At 51.8% G+C, this 20,218-nt stretch overlaps 1 protein-coding gene across 7 annotated transcripts in view; it reads left to right on the top strand.

Annotated features, from left to right (window-relative positions):
- OSBPL10 (oxysterol binding protein like 10) overlaps window positions 1–19,911 on the top strand; it is a 333,676-nt gene extending 313,765 nt beyond the window's left edge. For all 7 annotated transcript variants that reach the window (XM_055558423.1, XM_055558427.1, XM_055558426.1 and 4 more), the window contains exons 9-12: window positions 10,646–10,832; window positions 12,800–12,982; window positions 16,264–16,417; window positions 18,597–19,911. In XM_055558423.1, the coding sequence (XP_055414398.1) occupies window positions 10,646–10,832; window positions 12,800–12,982; window positions 16,264–16,417; window positions 18,597–18,641 (569 nt within the window). In that variant the 3' untranslated portion in view covers window positions 18,642–19,911. The remainder of the gene's footprint in view (window positions 1–10,645; window positions 10,833–12,799; window positions 12,983–16,263; window positions 16,418–18,596) is intronic.
- The last annotated feature ends 307 nt before the right edge of the window (window positions 19,912–20,218 follow it).

Raw genomic sequence — 20,218 nt, 5'->3', positions numbered from 1 at the left:
CGCTCAGTTGTGGCCGACTCTTTGTGATCCCATGGACAGCAGCACTCCAGGCCTCCCTGTCCATCACCAAGTCCCGGAGTTTACTCAAACTCATGTCCATCCAGTCGGTGATGCCATCCAACCATCTTATCCTCTGTTGTCCCCTTCTCCTTCCACCTTCAATCTTTCCCAGCAGCAGGGTCTTTTTAAATGAGTCAGTTCTTCCCATCAGGTGGCCAAAGTATTGGAGTTTCAGCTTCAGCATCAGTCCTTCCAATGAATATTCAGGACTGATTTCCTTTAGGATGGACTGGTTGGATCTCCTTGCAGTCCAAGGGACTCTCAAGAGTCTTCTCCAACACCACAGTTCAAAAGCATCAATTCTATGGCGTTCCGCTTTCTTTATAGTCCAACCCTCACATTCATACATGACTACTGGAAAAACCATAGCTTTGACTAGATGGACCTTTGTTGGCAAGGTAATGTCTCTACTTTTTAATAAGCTGTTTAAGTTGCTTATAATTTTTCTTCCAAGGAGCAAGTGTTAATTTCATGGCTGCAGTCACCATCTGCAGTGATTTTGGAGCCCCAAAAGACCAAAGTCTGTCACTGTTTCCACTGTTTCCCCATCTATTTGCCATGAAATGATGGGACTGGATGCCATGATCTTAGTTTTCTGAATGTTGAGTTTTAAGCCAACTTTTTCACTCTCCTGTTTGCCTTTCATCAAGAGGCTCTTTAGTTTTTTGCTTTCTGCCATAAGTGTGGTATCATCTGCATATCTAAGGTTTTTGATATTTCTCCCAGCAATCTTGATTCCAGCTTGTGGTTCCTCAAGTCCAGCATTTCTCATGATGTACTTGAATGTAAGTTAAATAATCAGGGTGACAATATACACCCTTGACATACTCTTTTCCCAATTTGTAACCAGTCTGTTGTTCCATGTCCAGTTTTAACTGTTGTTTCTTGATCTGCATACAGATTTCTCAGGAGGAAGGTCAGGTGGTCTGGCATTCCCATCTCTTGAAGAATTTTCCACAGTTTATTGTGATCCACACAGTCAAAGGCTTTGGCATAGTCAATAAAGCAGAAGTAGATGTTTTTCTGGAACTCTCTTGCTTTTTCGATGATCCAACGGATGTTGACAATTTGTTCTCTGGTTCTGCTGGCTTTTCTGAATCCAGCTTGAACATCTGGAAGTTCATGGTTCACGTACTGTTGAAGCGTGACTTGGAGAATTTTAAGCATTTCTTTGCTAGCGTGTGAGATGAGTGCAATTGTGCGGTAGTTTGAGCATTCTTTGGCATTGCCTTTCTTTGGGATTGGAATGAAAACTGACCTTTTCCAGTCCTCTGGCTACTGCTGAGTTTTCCAAATTGGCTGGCATATTGAGTGCAGCACTTTCACAGCATCATCTTTTAGGATTTGAAATAGCTCAACTGGAATTCCATCACCTCCACTCCACTAGCTTTGTTTGTAGTGATGCTTCCTAAGGCCCACTTGACTTCACATTCCAGGATGTCTGGCTCTAGGTGAGTGATCACACTATCGTGATTATCTGGGTCATGAAGATCTTTTTTTATACAGTTCTTCTGTGTATTCTTGCCACCTCTTCTTAATATCTTCTGCTTTTGTTAGGTCCATACCATTTCTGTCCTTTATTGTGCCCATCTTTGCATGAAAAGTTCCCTTGGTGTGTCTAGTTTTCTTGAAGAGATCTCTAGTCTTTCCCATTCTATTGTTTTCCTCTATTTCTTTGCATTGATCAGAGGAAGGCTTTCTTATCTCTCCTTGCTATTCTTTGGAACTCTGCATTCAAATGTGTATATCTTTCCTTTTCTCCTTTGCTTTTCGCTTCTCTTCTTTTCACAGCTATTTGTAAGGCCTCCTCAGACAGCCATTTTACTTTTTTGCATTTCTTTTTCATGGGGATGGTCTTGATCACTGCCTCCTGTACAATGTCACGAACCTCTGTCCATAGTTCTTCAAGCACTCAGTCTATCAGATCTAATCCCTTGAATTTATTTGTCATTTCCACTGTGTAAGGGATTTAATTTAGGTCATACCTGAATGGTCTAGTGGTTTTCCCTACTTTCTTCAATTTAAGTCTGAATTTGGCAATAAGGAGTTCATGATATGAGCCACAGCCAGCTCCCGGTCTTGTTTTTGCTGACTATATAGAGCTTCTCCATCTTTGGCTGCAAAGAATACAACCAATCTGATTTTGGTATTGACCATCTGGTGATGTCCATGTGTAGAGTCTTCTCTTGTGTTGTTGGAAGAGGGTGTTTGCTATGACCAGTGTGTTCTCTTGGCAAAACTCTGTTAGCCTTTGCCCTGCTTCATTCTGTTCTCCAACGCCAAATTTGCCTGTTGCTCCAGGCGTTTCTTGACTTCCTACTTTTGCATTCCAGTCCCCTATAATGAAAAGGACCTCTTTTTTGGGTGTTAGTTCTAGAAGGTCTTGTAGGTCTTCATAGAACCATTCAGCTTCAGCTTCTTCAGCATTACTGGTTGGGACACAGACTTGGATTACTGTGATGTTGAATGGTTTGCTGTGGAAACAAACAGAGATCATTCTGTCATTTTTGAGATTGCATCCAAGTACTGCATTTCAGACTCCTTTGTTGACTATGATGGCCACTCCATTTCCTCTAAGGGATTCCTGCCCACAGTAGTAGAAACAGCTGTCATCTGAGTTAAATTCACCCATTCCAGTCCAGCTGATTCCTAGAATATCGATGTTCACTCTTGCCATCTCCTGTTTCACCACTTCCAATTTGCCTTGATTCATGGATGCAACATTCCAGGTTCCTATGCAATATTGCTCTTTACAGCATGAGACTTTACTTCCATCACCAGTCACATCCACAACTGGGTGTTGTTTTTGCTTTGGCTCCATCCCTTCATTCTTTCTGGAGTTATTTCTCCACTGATATCCAGTAGCATGTTGGGCACCTACCAATCTGGGGAGTTCCTCTTTCAGTATCCTATCATTTTGCCTTTTCATACTGTTCTTGGGGTTCTCAAGGCAGGAATACTGAAGTGGTTTGCCATTCCCTTCTCCAGTGGACCACATTTTGTCAGACCTCTCCACCATGACCCGTACCCAGGACTGGGGAAACAGACTCTTGGAGGGCACACACAGAAAGAACCCTGTGCCCACCAGGACCCAGGAGAAAGGAGCAGCGACCCCACAGGAGACTGACCCAGACTTGCCTGTGAGTGTCCAGGGGTCTCTGGAGGAGGCATGGGTCAGTGGTGGCCTGCTGCAGGGTCAGGGTCACTGAGTGTGGCAGTGTGCACTGGACCTTTTGAAGGAGGTCGCCATTATCTTCATTACCTCCACCAGAGTGGCCTCAGGGCGAATAACAGGGAGGCAATGCAGCCCCTTCCATCAACAGAAAATTGGATTTTAAAGATTGACTGAGCTTGGCCCTGCCCATCAGAACAAGACCCAGTTTCCCCCTCAGTCAGCCTCACCCATCAGGAAATTGCTTCTAAGAATACCAAACTTCCAAGATTCTGGTTATTGTGCTCAAGGCTCCTTTGAGGGGTGGGTTGTGGGTGGGTGGTGCTGAGGGAGGTGGGTTGTTTCTCTTTGCCTCACTGCCTTCTTTGCACTGATCTGGAACATTCCGTGAATGTGTTGGTTGGGCTTGAAGTGACATTTTTCAGCCCTTCATTCCAAAAATTAGATGGGTCCACTTGAAATTTTGTACTTAACTACCTGCGCTAATCTTATTTTTTTTAATTTATTTTGCTGTGTTGGATCTTTGTTGCAGCATGTGGGATCTAGTTCCCTGACCAGGGATCGAACCCGGGCCCCCTGCACTGGGAGCATGGAGTCCTAGCCACTGGCCCAGTAGGGAAGCCCCAGGGAAGCATTAAATGGTTGCCTTAGGCTGCGGCGTGTTTGGCTGTGATAAAATGCCATTTTCAAGGGCTTCATCGTGCCTTGCTTTTCCTAGTTGCTCCTCAGAGACCTCCCTGAATGGTCCCTCAGCACTGTTCAGCTCCCCGAGGTGACATCGCTCTGTGAAGCGGGGCACAGGTCCCCCTGCTTGGCACCCAGCGGATCGCTGGGGACACAGCTCATCCAGCCCGTCTGGAAACCCCTGCCCCCCAGAACTCCAGACCAGCACCCAGTACACAGGTCCATGGGGACAGGCCAGGACAAGTTTGCCCATGAAGGCTGGCAGCACGGAGCCTGCAGACTAGTCCCCTGGAGTCACTGTCCATGCTTCTGTGCTTTCTTTCCAGCGTCAACGTCCTGTTGGAATATTTTGGTTCCTCAAAATTATTTTAGATATGTCAGTTTCAAAGTCTTCATTATTGGCCTTATATTTATTGATAAATCAATTGGTGGGATTTAAAGCAGAAACCTCCCAGCTTGAGGACCAGCCATGGCCCGGAAGGCTGGATTATTCTCTGTTTTTCAGCTTCTCTCAGCTCTTAGGCTAATTAAAAAGGAGCTTTCATTTGTGAGCCCGTTTGCAAGTCTAGTTTTAATATAGTCTTTTATTCATTATTAAGGACAGATTTTTGTATGCAGTCTTGAAAACAGAGTGTTGAGAAGGCATAATTGCTGGTGATTTAATGAGTGAGAACACATTTATGGGTTTTCAGAAAAGAGCCCAGGAAGGTGGTCTCAGCAGTGCAGTAAGTCAGCCTTGCTCTGGGCCTCGCTCCTCTGATTTCAGTGGACTTGAGGGAAATTTCACCTTGGTTTGGGGGGGTGGAGGCTGCCTCCCACCTGGCTCCCTTCCCAGGAGCATCACCCATCACCCATCACCTGACTTTTTGAGTTCCTCTTCATTCCCGAGCGGAAGAACCACTGCTAAGAATTCACCTGTCCAGAGAGTGGGGAGTCATCAGGATCCTGGTGGTGTAGCTGTGTGCTCTTAGCTGAGTTTCAGGGGTCACCTTTTCACATCCCGGTGAGGTGTGGGTGCCGTTACCCCGGATCAGCTGAGGGGCAGAGGGTAAGGTCACCAGGCTGGTGAAGGACGGAGGACTTGGAATGATGCAGGGGTCCCCAGCCTCCAGAATCTAACGTCTGATAACCTGCGATGGAGATGATGTGACGATAGAAATAAGGTGCTCGGTAAATGCAGTGTGCTTGAAGCATCCCCAGACCACCACCCCCGGCCCCCATCCGTGGAAGAGTTTCTTCCATGAAACCGGTCCCTGGTGCGGTCAAAAATGTTGGGGATTGCTGACCTCAGGTCTCACCTGTGCTCGGTCACGCTCGATTCTTTGCGACCCCATGGCCTCCGACCGCAGGCTCATCGTCCGTGGGATTCTCCAGGCAAGAATACTGTGGCAGGTTGCCATTTCCTACTCTAGAGGATCTTTCCGACCCAGGGATTGAACCCGTGTCTCCTGCATTGCAGGCAGATTCTTTACCCCCTGAGCCACCTGGGAAGGTCTCATGATGACATGTGTTGTTGTTTAGTTGCTTCTGACTCCTTGTGACCCCATGGACTGCGCCCCAGGGAAGCACGCCAGGCTTCCCTGTCCTTCCCTATCTCCCCAAGTTTGCCCAAGTTCATGTCCGTTGAATTGGTGATGCTATCTAAGCATCTCCAGGCATATGCTCCAGGTAAATGCGTCCTAAAGAAACTATCACTGGTCTGAGCCCTAGCTCACCAAGTTTACACTCGTGAAGGAGACCAGGAAGACCCAGCACGTGGCGCTCATGGCTGCCGCACGCTCCTGCTCTGCAGAGGCCACCGTGGGACGTGCTAGTGGGCTGGGAGGGCTGACCACAGAGGGGCCAGTGTGGATGGCAGGGGTGGGGTGGTGCTCTCGGGGACACCTGAGTCCTCTGGGAGGATTGGACTTCCATGTAGTCCGTCAGTGAGGAGGGCAGGGATGGGGGACAGAGAGCCGCCTTCTCTGGGCCCTTGAAGGCAGGAGACAGAGGCACCTGCAGCTTCCTCCCCCTGGCCTCGGGCCCCCCTCACTGCCGCGGGCCCTGAGGCCTCGAGGCTTCTGAGCAGAACTGGGGCATGGGGGAGTCAGTGGGGGCCTCATTCTCCCCAGCTTCCACTTCGGTCCCTCTTGATGTTGGTGTCAGATCTGTTCAGCATGAGCTGAAACTTGCCACCTGCCTCTCTATCTTTAGCAGCTTAATTCTAGGAAGGACGCAAGTAGCCTTGAAAATGAAAGCTACTCAGGCGTGCCCATACTTCCACAGGGTCCTGAGCAGGAGCCGTGAGAAGAGACAAGGGTCAGGTCCACCCTCGCCTGCATCTCAGGACAGGCCCCAGGGGTCACCTGGGGCATCTCGGCTGTGGGAGGAGGGACAGTGAGGAGAGAGCAGCCTGAGGCTTGGCTTGGGGAAGATGCTGTGCTTAAGATGGTGCAGAGCTCAGCGTGCTCTGAATTTCGGTGTGTCTGGTGGAGTGGAGCCGTGTTGCCTGGGCATTTATGTTACAGGGATTCACGTAACATAAGAGAGCGAGAGGGAGAGATTTCAATGTTGCTGCGACCTCTGCCCCTCAGTCCTGCCCCTGTGATCCTGAGTGACCCATGAGCCTGCTTTTCTCAGGGATCTTCACTTCTCCAGGTGCCTGCATGTGAGCATCCTGCCCTCCCTGGGGGAGACTGTGACGCACCCCCCCCCCCCACACACACACGCAGCTGTTGCCTGGGCTACACAGCCTGCTGACTGCCTGTGTCGGCAGGTCTGACTTGGCAGGACTTCACCTGGGGTGAGGGTGAGGGTTCTGGACAAGCCTGGTTTGTTCCATCAACTGTGGCTCATGGGCAATTCAGGGAGTTTTCAAGAGTAAATTGAGTGACTCCTCCAGGACATCTTTATGTGGGCTTTGGAAACTCAGCATTTGTGACCTCTCTGTATCTTCAGACTCTCCTGGTGAGCTCCCCCAGGGCTGAAAGGGACACAGACACACCCACAGTGTCTCTCTGCTGGGCAAACTCTAGCTTGATTGATTGGTTGATGTTTTTATTTTAATTTGTTGGCTGTACAGCAAAGTGACTCAGTTATATACACACACACGTTCTTTTTCGTATTCTCTTCCATTACGGTTCATCACAGGATGCTGGATATAGTTGCCTGTGCTCTACAGTAGGACCTGCTGTTTATCCATCCTGTATATAATAGTTTGCATCCACTAACCCCAGCCTCCCAATCCACCCCTCCCTTAGCTTCCTCTCCCTTGGCGACCACAATTCTGTTCTCCACATCTGTGAGTCTTCTTATGTCTTGCTGCTGTTGCTGTTGTTCAGTCACTAAGTTCTGTCCAGTTCTTTGGGATCATATGGACTGCAGCACGCCAGGCTTCCCTATCCTTCACCATCTCCTGGAGTTTGCTCAAATTCACATCCATTGAATCAGTGATGCCATCCAACCATCTCATCCTCTGTCGTCCCCTTCTCCTCTTGCCTTCAATCTTTCCCAGCATCAGGGTCTTTTCCAATGAGTCAGCTCTTCTCATCAGGTGGCCAAAGTATTGGATCTTCAACTTCAGCATCAGTCCTTCCAATGAATATTCAGGGTTGATTTCCTTTAGGATGGACTGGTTGGATCTCCTTGAAGTCTAAGGGGCTCTCGAGAGTCTTCTCCAGCACCACAATTCAAAAGCATCAATTTTTCAGCACTCAAACTTCTTTATGGTCCAACTCTCACATCTGTACATGACTACTGGAAAAATCATCATATCAGATCAGATCAGTCGCTCAGTCGTGTCCGACTCTTTGTGACCCCATGAATTGCAGCACACCAGGCCTCCCTGTCCATCACCAACTCCTGAAGTTCACTCAGACTCATGTCCATCGAATCAGTGATGCCATCCAGCCATCTCATCCTCTGTCGTCCCCTTCTCCTCTTGCCCCCAATCCCTCCCAGCATCAGAGTCTTTTCAATGAGTCAATTCTTCGCATGAGGTGGCCAAAGTACTGGAGTTTCAGTTTTAGTATCATTCCTTCCAAAGAAATCCCAGGGCTGATCTCCTTCAGAATGGACTGGTTGGATCTCCTTGCAGTCCAAGGGACTCTCAAGAGTCTTCTCCAACACCACACTTCAAAAGCATCAATTCTTTGGCGCTCAGCCTTCTTCACAGTCCAACTCTCACATCCATACCTGACCACAGGAAAAACCATCGCCTTGGCTAGACGAACCTTTGTTGGCAAAGTAATGTCTCTGCTTTTGAATATGCTATCTAGGTTGGTCATAACTTTCCTTCCAAAGAGTAAGCGTCTTTTAATTTCATGGCTGCAATCACCATCTGCAGTGATTTTGGAGCCCAGAAAAATAAAGTCTGACACTGTTTCCCCATCTATTTGCCATGAAGTGATGGGACCGGATGCCATGATCTTAGTTTTCTGAATGTTGAGCTTTAAGCCAACTTTTTCACTCTCCTCTTTCACCCTCATCAAGAGGCTCTTTAGTTCCTCTTTGCTTTCTGCCTTTAGAGTGGTGTCATCTGAGATTGTTGATACTTCTCCCGGAAATCTTGATTCCAGCTTGTGGTCCATCCAGTCTGGCGTTTCGCACGATGTATTCTGCATGTAAGGTAAATAAGCAGAGTGTTTCGTAGATAAGCTCATCTGTGTCATGTTTTAGACCCACATGTAAGTGGTACATTGTGGCATTTGTCTCTGCTTGACCTACTTCACATAGTGTACTCATCTCTAGTTTTATCCATGTTGCTGAAAATGTGACTTTATTCTTTTCATGGCTGAGTGGCCCCTAGGCCTGTTGATTTAGATGCTTATCTAGCCTCAGAGGGAAGTGCCAGCTGAGTTTTCATTTCTTCACTCTCACTGAGGAATGCTCAGTGAGTAGTTGTGAAGGCCCTGGAGCCAGGCAGGGTCCCCAGGGCACATTGAGCGTCCTTATTCTTCCCGGTAGAGGAACCAGAGGCCCAGGGAGGGGACATTACTGATGCTTCTGGTCGCATGGATCCAGCTGAAGCACACGCTGGCTTTCCTGAGGCTCTTGGTGCCCTTGCCCACTGCCAGGCCAGCATGGACAGGAGTGGAGCCAGGAGGGCATTTCTACAGAAAGCAGAGCCCCAGGGTGGGGTGGAAGGCCAGGAAGGCTCTCACACAGAGCGAGCCTCAGGAAGCCCGTCTAGCTGGTTCCCAGGCCTCTGCCGGGCAGGGAGGCGCTGGCCCTCGGTGGGGGCGCCCAGCAGGCAGGAGCTGGACGCTGACGCACCCGCAGTCTAGCAGCCCCGGGAGATGGTGCGTGCAGCGGCGCTCACAGCGGCCTTTGAGAACTTGGTCCAAACTATCATTCTTTTCCCCAGAAAAAGAGAGAACCCCATATCATTTGCACTGTTGCAAGAGGATCAGAGCTCTCCAAGTCTAGTGCTCGGCTTCCAGGGCGGACTCCCCTGGGTGGTGAGAGCGGCAGTGCGCTCTGCTTTCTAACTTCCTGAGAACCTGTGAGCTTGTCTGTCGCCCTCAGGATAAAGGCAGAACTCGTCAACAGGCTTTTAGAAGTTTAAAGGTGCAGTCTGGCCCCTGTAGACCGAGCAGCCTCCACACCTCTGCCCACTGCCTCCCTTTCTCCCCCAGGGGCCTTTTCTCAGCCCCCTTCTCCCCCCAACCCCGTGCTCACCTGGCTGCTTCCCGCCACAGGGCCTTTGCACATGCCTTCCTCAACCTGATACTCTCCCCTGGCCTCCTCCCCAGCTCAGCCCTTAGCCCAGCTCCTGCGTCCCTTCCCCAGGGGAGTCTCTCCTGCCAGGTCAGCTCCTCCCCGTCCCTCCTCATCACAGTTGTGGCTTTGCTGGCACCTCAGTCTCACCCACCTTTCTTTTCACCTTCTTGAGGGAAGAGAGTGAGTCTGTCTTGTTCATGTGTGTTCCTGGTGCCTGGCATGCAGTAGAGGCAGGGCACACACAGGGCTGGCAGGTAGGCAGCTGACCTTTGCAGAGGTGGGAGGCATGATGTCCGTGGCGGGAGCAGGCTTGGTTTCTCATCTTTGCACCTTCTGGTCCCCGGTGATGCTGCAAGCTCAGCTTCTATGCCCTGGTGCCAAATCAAATCAGAGGCCAAGTTTTGGGTGAAGTAGAAGAGAACAGCTTTATTGCTTTTCCCAGCAAAGGAGGACATGGTGGGCTCCTGGCCTCCAAACTGTGCGTCCCAACCCGGCAGGATGGGGTGAGGAGTTCAGTAGTTCAGGGGTGGGGCTGCTGACAAGACAAGGCTGTGTGCAGGCTCCACACATCTACTCTGTACGTCTGTGTCTCTGTTCTTGCCCCGGAGCTAGGTCCGTCTGCGCTGTGTTTCCAGATTCCGTGTATACGTGTTAATATGTGGTATTTGTTTTTCTCTTTCTGACTGACTTCACTGTGTACGACAGACTAGGTCTGTCCACATCTCTATGAATGGCTCAGTTTCACTCTTTTTCTGGCTGATATTCCCCTGGGTGCCTGGGCCGCATCTCCGCAGTCCGTTCCTCCATCGGTGGGCGCACAGGTTCCCAGGTCCCGGCTGCAGTCAGCAGCAGCGCTGCTCCTTTCTTGGTTAACAGCTGTGCAGGTTTGCCCTTTGGACCTCCAGGGAGGTTGGGGAGGCTGGAGTCTTGCCGATGAGCAACGAGGGGCACGAAGCCCCGCAGGGTCACGCTGGGTTTCGCCAGCCGCCCTTCCGTGGCGGGCGAGCCTGACTCGCCGTCTTCCCGCAGGCGTGCTGCGGCTCCTGGAGCACGGGGAGGAGTACGTGTTCACCCTGCCCAGCGCCTACGCCCGGTCCATCCTCACCCTCCCGTGGGTGGAGCTCGGAGGCAAAGTCAGCATCACCTGCGCCAAGACTGGCTACTCGGCCACCGTCATCTTCCACACGAAGCCTTTCTACGGGGGCAAGGTCCACAGGTAGGTGGCCGCCGGGGCCGGGCCCATGTCCGTCTGATCACGAGGCCCCAGGCCTCTTCTCTCCATCAGAAGCCTGGGTTCCAGCCGGGAGGTGCATCGATAATCAAAATTCAGTTAAGGGATCTTTTTCAGATGACAGGTCTCCTGGGGCAGAGTTCTGAACCCTTCCCAGTCTGGTGAGGTGCTGGCGGAACACAGAGCAGAGATCAGAGGGCTTCTGGGGTCACCTCTCGCTCCCCAGGCCTCTGCCTGACCTGTTCTGATACAGTTGGTCCATGAGCTTCACGCAACATCCTGAATCCTGTGTCTTTGAAAGCAGCATTGTTTCTCTCCTTTGGGAAGCTAGGAAGCATGCCTTAAGAAGAGGAAGGAGAGGGCTTGGAGCAGAGCTTCACCTCGTTTTCATGGTTCTGGTTATAAGGTTCTCCCCCTTTGGAGCAGATCACTGGATAAGCAAAGGAGGACTTTCTTATACCTTTCTCTTGGAAAGTTGTCCTGGGTGGTGTTCACCTAGGGGTGTTGGACTGTCCCCCAGGAAGTGGATGCCGTCCTGGCCATTTTGGAGCTGGACTCACTGGCTCCTAAGAGCCAATTGTGTGTGTTTCTCCCCTGCTCTGCGGGCCCTCATCCTGCCTGATGGCTTGAGAATCCACCAAGGTTGGGGCAGGGAAGAAATTCACAGAAGGGCTGCAAACTGAGTGTTTCCCTCGTGGTGAGCCCATTGTTAAAGCGTTACCAGCACAGCACAGACACCCTTCCCGCAGGATCCGCCAGAGGATTCTGGGTGCGCTCTGGGCCCGCAGCTGTGTCCAGGTTCAGGGGGAACGCTTCCAGGCCCGTGTTCAGAAACTCCACATTCATCCGGAGTGTGGATGAAAAGAGGAAAAGAGGGTCCTCCACCTCCCATTCCTGCTGTGTTATTCTGCCCGCAGCAGGCTCCTAGGGAGAGGGAGTGGGCTCTGCCTTGGCTGAGAGCTGAGCCCGAGTCCCCCGGCTGGGTGGGTGAGGCGAGAGGGCACACACCTCCACCTGGACCCTCATAAACCAGACCACAGGGAGTCGCCCTCATTTAGTGATTGAAAAGTTCTCCTGAGGCTCTTATGTTTTTTTTGGTGGTTGAAATGTTCACTGTTACTACTAAAAAAATTTTTTGGCTGTGCCCCACAGCATGCAGGATCTAGTTCCAACCGGCGACCCCAGTTCCACCAGGGTCAAACCCACCACCCTGCAGTGGGAGTGTGGAATTTTAACCACTGGACGCCAGAGAGGTCCCCAAATGTACACCGTTAGATGCTATTTGAGGAAGAGGGGTGATTTCCACCCCAATAACAACATCTTGTAAAACCTTTGTGTGTTTATCAAAACTAAGAAATCGATGAGATTCAACTAAACAACTCACAATAAAGAGCAATAAAGCACGTATAATTTTAAGCTGCCTAATTTATTTTCAAAAATCAGTAAAACAATATTAATTGAAAACAAACTGGGAAAACCGAGGAGGGGCTAAATTAGGACTTTGGGATTAACAGATACATACTTTATATAAAACAGGTAAACTATAAGGCCCTCCTGTATAGCACAGGGAGCTCTACTCAGTACCTTATTATAAACCTGTAAGTGAAAAGAATCTGAAAAAATATCATGTTCATATATGTGTGTGAAACTATATGAATCACTGTTTTCTTGAAACTAATACACATTGTAAATTAAGTATACTTCAATTAAAAAAAAAAAAACCTAAGCAGTTAACATTGCTGCATCCTTAGACTTTATTCAGATCTACCTGTTTGCCCACTGATGCTTTCCTTATCTGCTCAAGGATGTTAGATCACACTTTAAGAGCTAGTCTTTGAGCAAAAGAGCAGCCCCATTAAAAAAAAGTCTCTCAATGTGAGCACACCTTTTGAAGTCAGTCTGTGTTCTGATAATCTCACTAAGTGTGTGCACTGCACTCTTCGTTCATTCAGGGTCACAGCAGAAGTGAAGCACAACCCCACCAACACCATCGTGTGCAAAGCCCACGGGGAGTGGAACGGGACCCTGGAGTTCACCTACAACAACGGGGAGACCAAGGTCATCGACACGACCACACTGCCCGTGTACCCCAAGAAAATCCGCCCCCTGGAGAAGCAGGGCCCCATGGAGTCCAGGTGGGGCCCAAGCTTAGGTGTCCTCAGCACATGACCCAAGGGGCAGAGAGGACGTCTCAGGGGACGGGGCCAGAATCATGTTCTGATTCCTTTAGAAACTTGAGTTATCCTCTGGCTGTCACTTAGGAGTAGACCGGTTGTCGCTTTCAGTTTACTGTTCTGCAGTCCTGGGGCAGAATGTGAAGACAACCCGCCTGGACGTTACTGCCTGTCTTAGGAGAATTTGTCAGCTCTGCTGGTCTGTTACTTAATCACTAAGTTAAGTACGGAGAGATGCTAGTAATCAAAAAACCATGCAATTAAGCAATGAGATACTTTTTTTTTTTTTCTTACCAGATTAGCAACATAATTTTAAAAACTTCTGTGCTGGCGAAACTGTGATAAAATTGACACTGTGTCTTGTGCAGGAAGGTGCCAGGTTCGCTGCAGGGACCAGTAGCTTTAAATTCATGACTTCTCCTTTATCCTGTAGTCTGCTTCTGGGAATGTCATCTAAGGGAGACTCCTTCAATTCAAAAAGGGTTTAAAACTGAAATTTGGGTATTTTTTAAAAATTAAACAACAAACCATCTAACAGTGCAGTGATTTGGAGAATGGTTAAGTGAGTAAAAGAGAATCCACTCTGTCATGTGAATATTCTGCAGCCACTTAACGTGATGCTTATGCAAGTATAGAAGCAGAATCTTCTGGAAATATGCCATTAAAATTTTTAAATCCAGGAGGTCAGCCAAGTTTGCCCCTCAGGCCAGATCGCACCTTGTAAACAACTTTTGTGCAATTCTGTGGGAACACCGCCGTGTTCATCTGTTTGCGGCCACCGTCTTGCGACAGTACTAGTGAGACAGTGGTGACCGAGACCACACGGCCTGCAAAGCCCGAAACGCTGGCTCGCGGGCCCTCAGAGGAGAACGTTTGCTGGCCCCTGCTCTTACCGAAAAGCGTGCTGCTCTATAGAAAGATGACGTGGGATTAAAATGAAATCACAGATGATCCTCTGAAAGGGTTTGCCATGACCAGAAAAGTTTGCCGCCAAATTGGAAAAGTGCTTATTATGTGGAAATGAGCCAGGGGTCCCAGTGTGTGTAAATCATACGTTGTCACCGAGCTTACTAGAAAGAGAGCTGCGGTGTCCTGGAAATCTGGCTTTGAGCTGGGAGTCATCCCCTGGTGCTCGTTGATCAGAGTGTGGCCTCTGTGTCGGAAGGGAGGGCGTGAACCCAGCCCAGTGAGCTGTGATGGGACGCGTCCCCTGTCCACATGGCCTCCGATGACGCCGCCCCCCAGTCAGGAGCCCTGCGGTTCCTATCACAGCCCTCCTTGTTTCTGGCGTGGCTGTTGAGCACTAAACTCTGATTCCCGGAGCTGAGCTCCCAAGGACGTCCGTGGCTTAGCTGGTCCTTAGGAAGCCTCTTCAGGCGGGGAGCTCTGGCCCTGCCTGGAGTAGAGCGGATGGGGGATGGAGTGTGGAATGGGAGGGGGCGGGGGTTGACGCTTCTTGTCTCACACACGTGGACTCCCTGGCACCTGGAGCTGGGCCGTCGGCAAACCCAGCCGCCCACCTTGTTTCTCGTGGTGGGAATGGCCCAGAGGTGTGGCACCTGCCGTTCGGAGCACCTGAGCCCGCTTACATGCCCGCCAGCCAGGCCCCACCTGTGGAGGCCAAGTGAAGGACTGCCCGGTTGCCTTGGCCCCACAGGGGCCCGGCCCCCACCTGCCCCGTGGAAGGGAACCCCTGCCCCATTGTGGGAAGAGAACCTGCTTTTCATCAGCCACCCCCGTCAGCGTGCTCACGATGCCCCGAGCCTGGCCTGCATGCTGCTGCTGACCACCCTCGGCCTCCAGGACCTCCCTGCTCTCCGCGAGGGCTCCGTGGGCTTCCTTTTTGCTTTTCACGCTCACTTGCTCCTACCCTCCCAGCCCTGGAGGCTTTTCTGCCCTGTGTTTCGGCCTGAAGTTCAGCGCCTTCCTCAGCGAGCCCTGGCCTTGCCCCTCCAAGGGGCTCTGGGTGGAGCCTGTGAACGAATGGGCAGAGCCCTTGACGTGGGGCTGCTCCTTGCTCACCGCCCTGTCTCCAGCCACGGGGGCTCTCTGCCCTCTAGTTTTGAGGCCACTATCCTATGATGGGACTTGTCAGGGGAAGTTCTGCCCTGGGAGCACCCCCACCGTAGATGTCCAGGCACCTGGTCATTGCCTCTGCACGAGATGTGCGTTGAAGGTGGGGGCAATGGAAAAGCCAGTTGGAGGCAGCAACCAGCCCGCCCTGTCTGCTTCCCCACCTGCCTTTTCCTGTTTGAGCCCACCTCTTCTTCCCCTCTAAGCTCTCAGGGTGCGGTAGAAAGAGCAAGGGCTGGGAGCCCGGTTGGACCTGGCTTCCTGCCCCGCTCCAGAGCTTTCTCCTGTGTACGCTGGGAGCCGGGACGCCACTGTCCCTGGTGCTTTGTGGGGTGGGCACTGATCGGGGCAGGAGCGGGCAGTCTGGCCTCTGCAGCCTGAGCCCAGCTCCCGTCCTGGACTCGGATTCCCCAGGAGGCTGCTGTCTCAGACGGCTTGGCCGCTCCACTGCCGACTCCCTGACCTAGGAGCTAACAGGGCGCCTGTGCTCAGCCTGCTGAAGAGGCATCCGTGTCCCCCAAGCCAGGGAGGGGTGCTCGCTGTAAAGTCTGCTGTTTCCTTTGTGCGGAATCTGGGCGGGTCCTGATATGAGAAAGTGAGGAAGTGACCCTTCACCTAAATGCAGGTCCCCCCCTCAACTCAGCTCCAGCACAGAGTGGGACTAGCAGGGAGGTGTTTCCTGAGGAGGGAAGCTGATGGCTTCTCCAGTAAACGAATGAATGAATGAGTCTGACTTTGCATGTAGACACGGGCAGGTGGTGGATCCTGGTGTCTGAAACTCCTAGTATGGGCTTCCCCTGTGGGAGTAGCTGCTGTTTGCATCCGTCAACTTGCTGACCTCAGGCAGGTGGCTGCCCTGGGTGTGGGTCGTCTTTTCTCTGCTTTAGGATGGGGTCCTAACAACACGTCTGTCTTACTGGGGTGTTGTGGTGATGAGTTAATGTAAACAGCTTATAAACAAGGTACCCGCGCGTGGAAGGGTCTGCGTGGATTCTGTCTGTAGGAGCAGCAGGATTCCTCCCGTCACCCCTAGACTGGTCCCCCGGGACTCAGAGCCCGCCTGGGAGGGGAGAGGGGATTCAGGGTAGGGTGCAGATGGGGCCCCGGGACCGCAGCCTCGGGCCGCTGGCCCTGCCTGACTGCTAACTGTGCCCCCCATGTTCCCCCAGGAACCTCTGGCGGGAGGTGACCCGGTGCCTGCGCCTAGGGGACATGGAGGCGGCCACCGAGCAGAAGCGGCGGCTGGAGGAGAAGCAGCGGGCGGAGGAGCGGAAGCGGGAGAACCTCCGTGCGCCCTGGCGGCCCAAGTACTTCATCCAGGAGGTGACCCGGCGGTGGGGTGGGCGGGCTGTCCCGTCTCCGCCGTGGGACTGGCGCGGAGGGCTGGGCTTGGCGGCCGCGGTGGGGGCCCTGAGTGCCGGCCGCTCTCAGGTTTCCATTAGAGGAGTGCCCCTGCCGGTGGGGAGGCGCGCACGGGGCCGCGGCCCCGGGCACGTAGCGCTTCACAGAGGTCGCAGACTGCTGCTCTGTCTTCTATAGCGAGTTAACGGGAAAGGCCTGCCCAGCCCATCTCCTCCCTTGGGGAGGTTGGAACCTTCCTATGACAAGCACCTTTTTAGAGCTTTGCCTCTCGTGGGGCCGATGGAATGGACTTGGAGGGAGACCGGCGGGGGGTGGGGAGGGTTGTCCCAGGTCACCAGGAGTCCTGGGGAAACCACCCCCCCCCCGCCTGCGGGCCCCTCTGCTGGTCGGAGCGCCATGCGCCCAGCTCCGAGAACAGAACTGGAAACAACAGGAGTGCAGGAGCCGCAGTTTTTCAGGCAGGCGGTCAGGAGTCTGAGACAGTCGATGAGAGAAACAGGCCAGTGGGGACCAGACAGATCCCAGTCTGTACCCGAAGGGGTGGATGCTACTCACCTCCAGGCCATCACAGGCCGATTCCCCAGTTCTTACGAGAAGCCAGAAATCAGAATTTCTATTAGAGATCAGATACTCAGCTGGTGTCGAGGAATCTAAGTTTAGACACTGAGAGCCAGTGGCAGTCTGTCTGGACTTTCCGAGTCTGGGCGCTGGCGGCGTCTGACTTGCACTCTGTGGAAGGATGGCCCCAAGTAGCTGGAAGGCTGCAGGGAGAGAGGGTGACCATGAGGTGGGCTGGGCCCAGCTCCCAGAGGCTGGAGCCAGGGCTGTGGGCTGAGGGTTGGCGTCATGGTTGCCGCTGCTTTAGACAGGAAGCCTGCTGGGGGACACTGGGAGCGGGTCCCTGTCTGGAGGGCTTGCCCAGGGCAGGCGACTCTCTATTAGTCAGGGTTCCCCAGAGAAACAGCACAGAACCAACAGGGGATAGGAGCTCATGTAGATCTATGATGAGATGGGGCTGCAAAGCCATGAGATCTGTGGGTTGCAAGCTGGAACTGCAGGAGAGCCAGTGGTTTATTCAATCCTAAGCCTGAGACCCGGGGAGCTGATGGTGTGAACCTCAGCTCAAAAGCAGAAGTCCAGATGAGTGAGGCAAGACAGAGAAGGCCGATCCTCACCTCCTCCCGCTCCGGTTCTACTCCGGCAGGGGGAGATGGGGCTATCCCCTCCCCCGCACGGGGGCAGGGTGTCTACCGCACCCCACCCACCAACCCACATGCCACCCTCCTCCAGAAACACCCTTACTCTCAGGCTCAGAAACAAACAACTCGGGGCCGGTCACATCGACACGTCAAAGTAGCCATCACGGGATCCCGTGGGATCCGACCGCGAGCTAGATCTAGTCTCCCAGAGACAACTCCTCGGCTTGGCTCCTGTGGCCGCTGCATGTGAAGAAGTAAAATGACAGCCAGCCCCATTCTTTCTCCCGCTAGAGGGTGTATAAAAGCCCGTCCGTCTCTAACAGGCTTGAGGACACCTAGAGGGTACAGACCAGCCCAGCCTGGTTACCATGCAGCGCGCTCCTCTAGGCTGGCGCCGGGCCCACACCACCGGGTCTCGGCTTTTCCTCACCGGTACTGCGTGTGACTGGTGTCGTCTCCTGGGGCTGCTGGCGTGTATGGGGCTGCCGCCTGCTGTGTGCCTTTAGCTGGCTGTAAAGTCATTGCTTTGGGCAGGTTCCTCCTACTCAGGCCCTTGTTTTCTCTGTTCCCTGTCCGTTCATCCAAATACCTTCCTTTTTGCCTCCTGTCCTGCCGTTTCAAGGTGCTTTTCCTTTTGGGGCCAATTAATCTTTCTTGACGGAAACCACACAGGCCGTCCGCCTCCTCTTTGTTGTTTTGGTCATTTCATGGGGTTTCCTCCTGAAGCGGCAGATGCGCAGGCCCTGTGGGCTCGAGGAGGGGTTGTGAGACCAGCAGTGCGGCCGGGCTGTGCGCCTTGAGGAGCGAGGCAGGGGCACAGGCTGGCGGGAGCCAGCGCTGCCCTGCAGGGTGCTGGGGCTGGGCAGGGAGGACCCCTTCGCTTCTGCCCTCGCCTCGCCGACAGGTCTTCACGTATTGATGAGTCCTCCTGTCTCTTGCAGGGTGACGGCTGGGTGTACTTCAACCCACTGTGGAAGGCACACTGATGGGTGGAGACGCAGAGCTTTCAGAAATAGCCCTGATTTTGTAGGAATTAAAGTGGTACGGTATCAAGGTTCTGCTGGTCTTCCCTGAGGCCGCCTGAGAGCACTCAAGACATGGCACCCAAGAGAGATTCTGTTGTGAACAACGCGCCCCCAGACTCTGCTGGGATCGAACTTATTCAAGAGCCTTTGGGCTTGTGTGTGCACGTGTCTGTGTGCAGAGCTCCCCGCACACCGTCTGTTCACACGCACGCGCTCCGTCTGCTGGGTATCACTACACATGGAAATACTGCACTTACCAACAGCGACGTGGGTGATTATGAGCTCCTTTTTATCAATAAGGTTTCAAGTTTTCTAGTTTTCACTTTTGCCAAAAAATGTTTTGCACTCACAAAGTATTCTCCAGTTGACGAGTCCTGTCCAGACGAAGGTGAACGGACGTGGCCGGACTGCCGTCCGTCTGGTGGAAGGTGGCCGGCACTTCCCATTATGGCTGTGATTCCCACTCTGCCCCCAACTTCGTTGTTTGTTTGTCCATGCTCAAGACAGATCATCTGCATCTCCTGTGGGATGGGGAGTAGGCAGGAAGCTGTTCAAGGTGCAGGCTGGCGCCTTCCCGGATGGAGCGCCCCTCGGGGGGAGCCCACAGCCAGGCCTGCCTTGGGATGGTCCTCCCACATCCTTGCCCCAGAAGCTCTCTGATGATTTCTTATGCTCAAAGCGCTAGTCATACAGTTTTCAGAAGCTGCTGCTTTCATGGTAGAAAACAAGTCCTATGGAGACTTCAGTACTTTTATCTTTGGAAAAAGGGCTTTAGAAGTGAGATATACGCATGCACATACAGACATGCTCTACCACAGCCTTGTATTTCATTTGGGGAAAGAGAAAAGAATACCCAGTGAATTTTTTTTTTTTTTTAAGCGCATCTCCCTCTCTTGTTTGACCCAAACTCTGCAAGGAAACCACTGTGATTAAAACATCCATACAGCCTGCCTAAGTGTTCCATGGTTTCAGTTCAGTTTCAGTCTTCAGCCTTTACAAATGAGGTCGAGACATGACCAGAATATAAAGCAAGGAGAAAATGAAGTATTTGATCTTTGCTCAATGCTTAATTTATTTTTTACTGTGCCACTCTGAGAATATTTATACAATCCAGTAGCATGAATGCTTCTCTGTAGTAATACTAATTCTGTGCCTTTCGTCTGCTTTCTTAAGACCAATTGTTCACACTTTGTAGACATTAGACAAATATATTTCGATTAAATACTATACTTATCTGCGTGTCTGTGCTTGATTTTCAGGGATTCCAAAGTTCTGTTGGAATTGGTGGCTCTGCATGAACTCATATTTTATTGATTAGTGTTCATTTGATGTGAACAGCCATTATATTTCCATCAAAACAGGGTTTTAAATACATTAAACATCATATATGGATATTTTCTGATAAGGTCATAAGAAAATTTAACTTATATCCAGGGAATGGTCTTGTTTTGAGAAGTGACTTACCAGGCAAAATGATAAGGTAAGCCTGTTCTGGTTCACTGTCTTAAGACATCTGGGAGAAGAAAGTGGAATCATTT

This window comes from Bubalus kerabau, chromosome 20 (genome assembly GCF_029407905.1).
Source record: "Bubalus kerabau isolate K-KA32 ecotype Philippines breed swamp buffalo chromosome 20, PCC_UOA_SB_1v2, whole genome shotgun sequence".
Classification (NCBI taxonomy): domain Eukaryota; kingdom Metazoa; phylum Chordata; class Mammalia; order Artiodactyla; family Bovidae; genus Bubalus; species Bubalus kerabau.
Note: the sequence above shows the minus strand (reverse complement) of the source record. Positions and strands in the feature narration are given on the sequence as shown.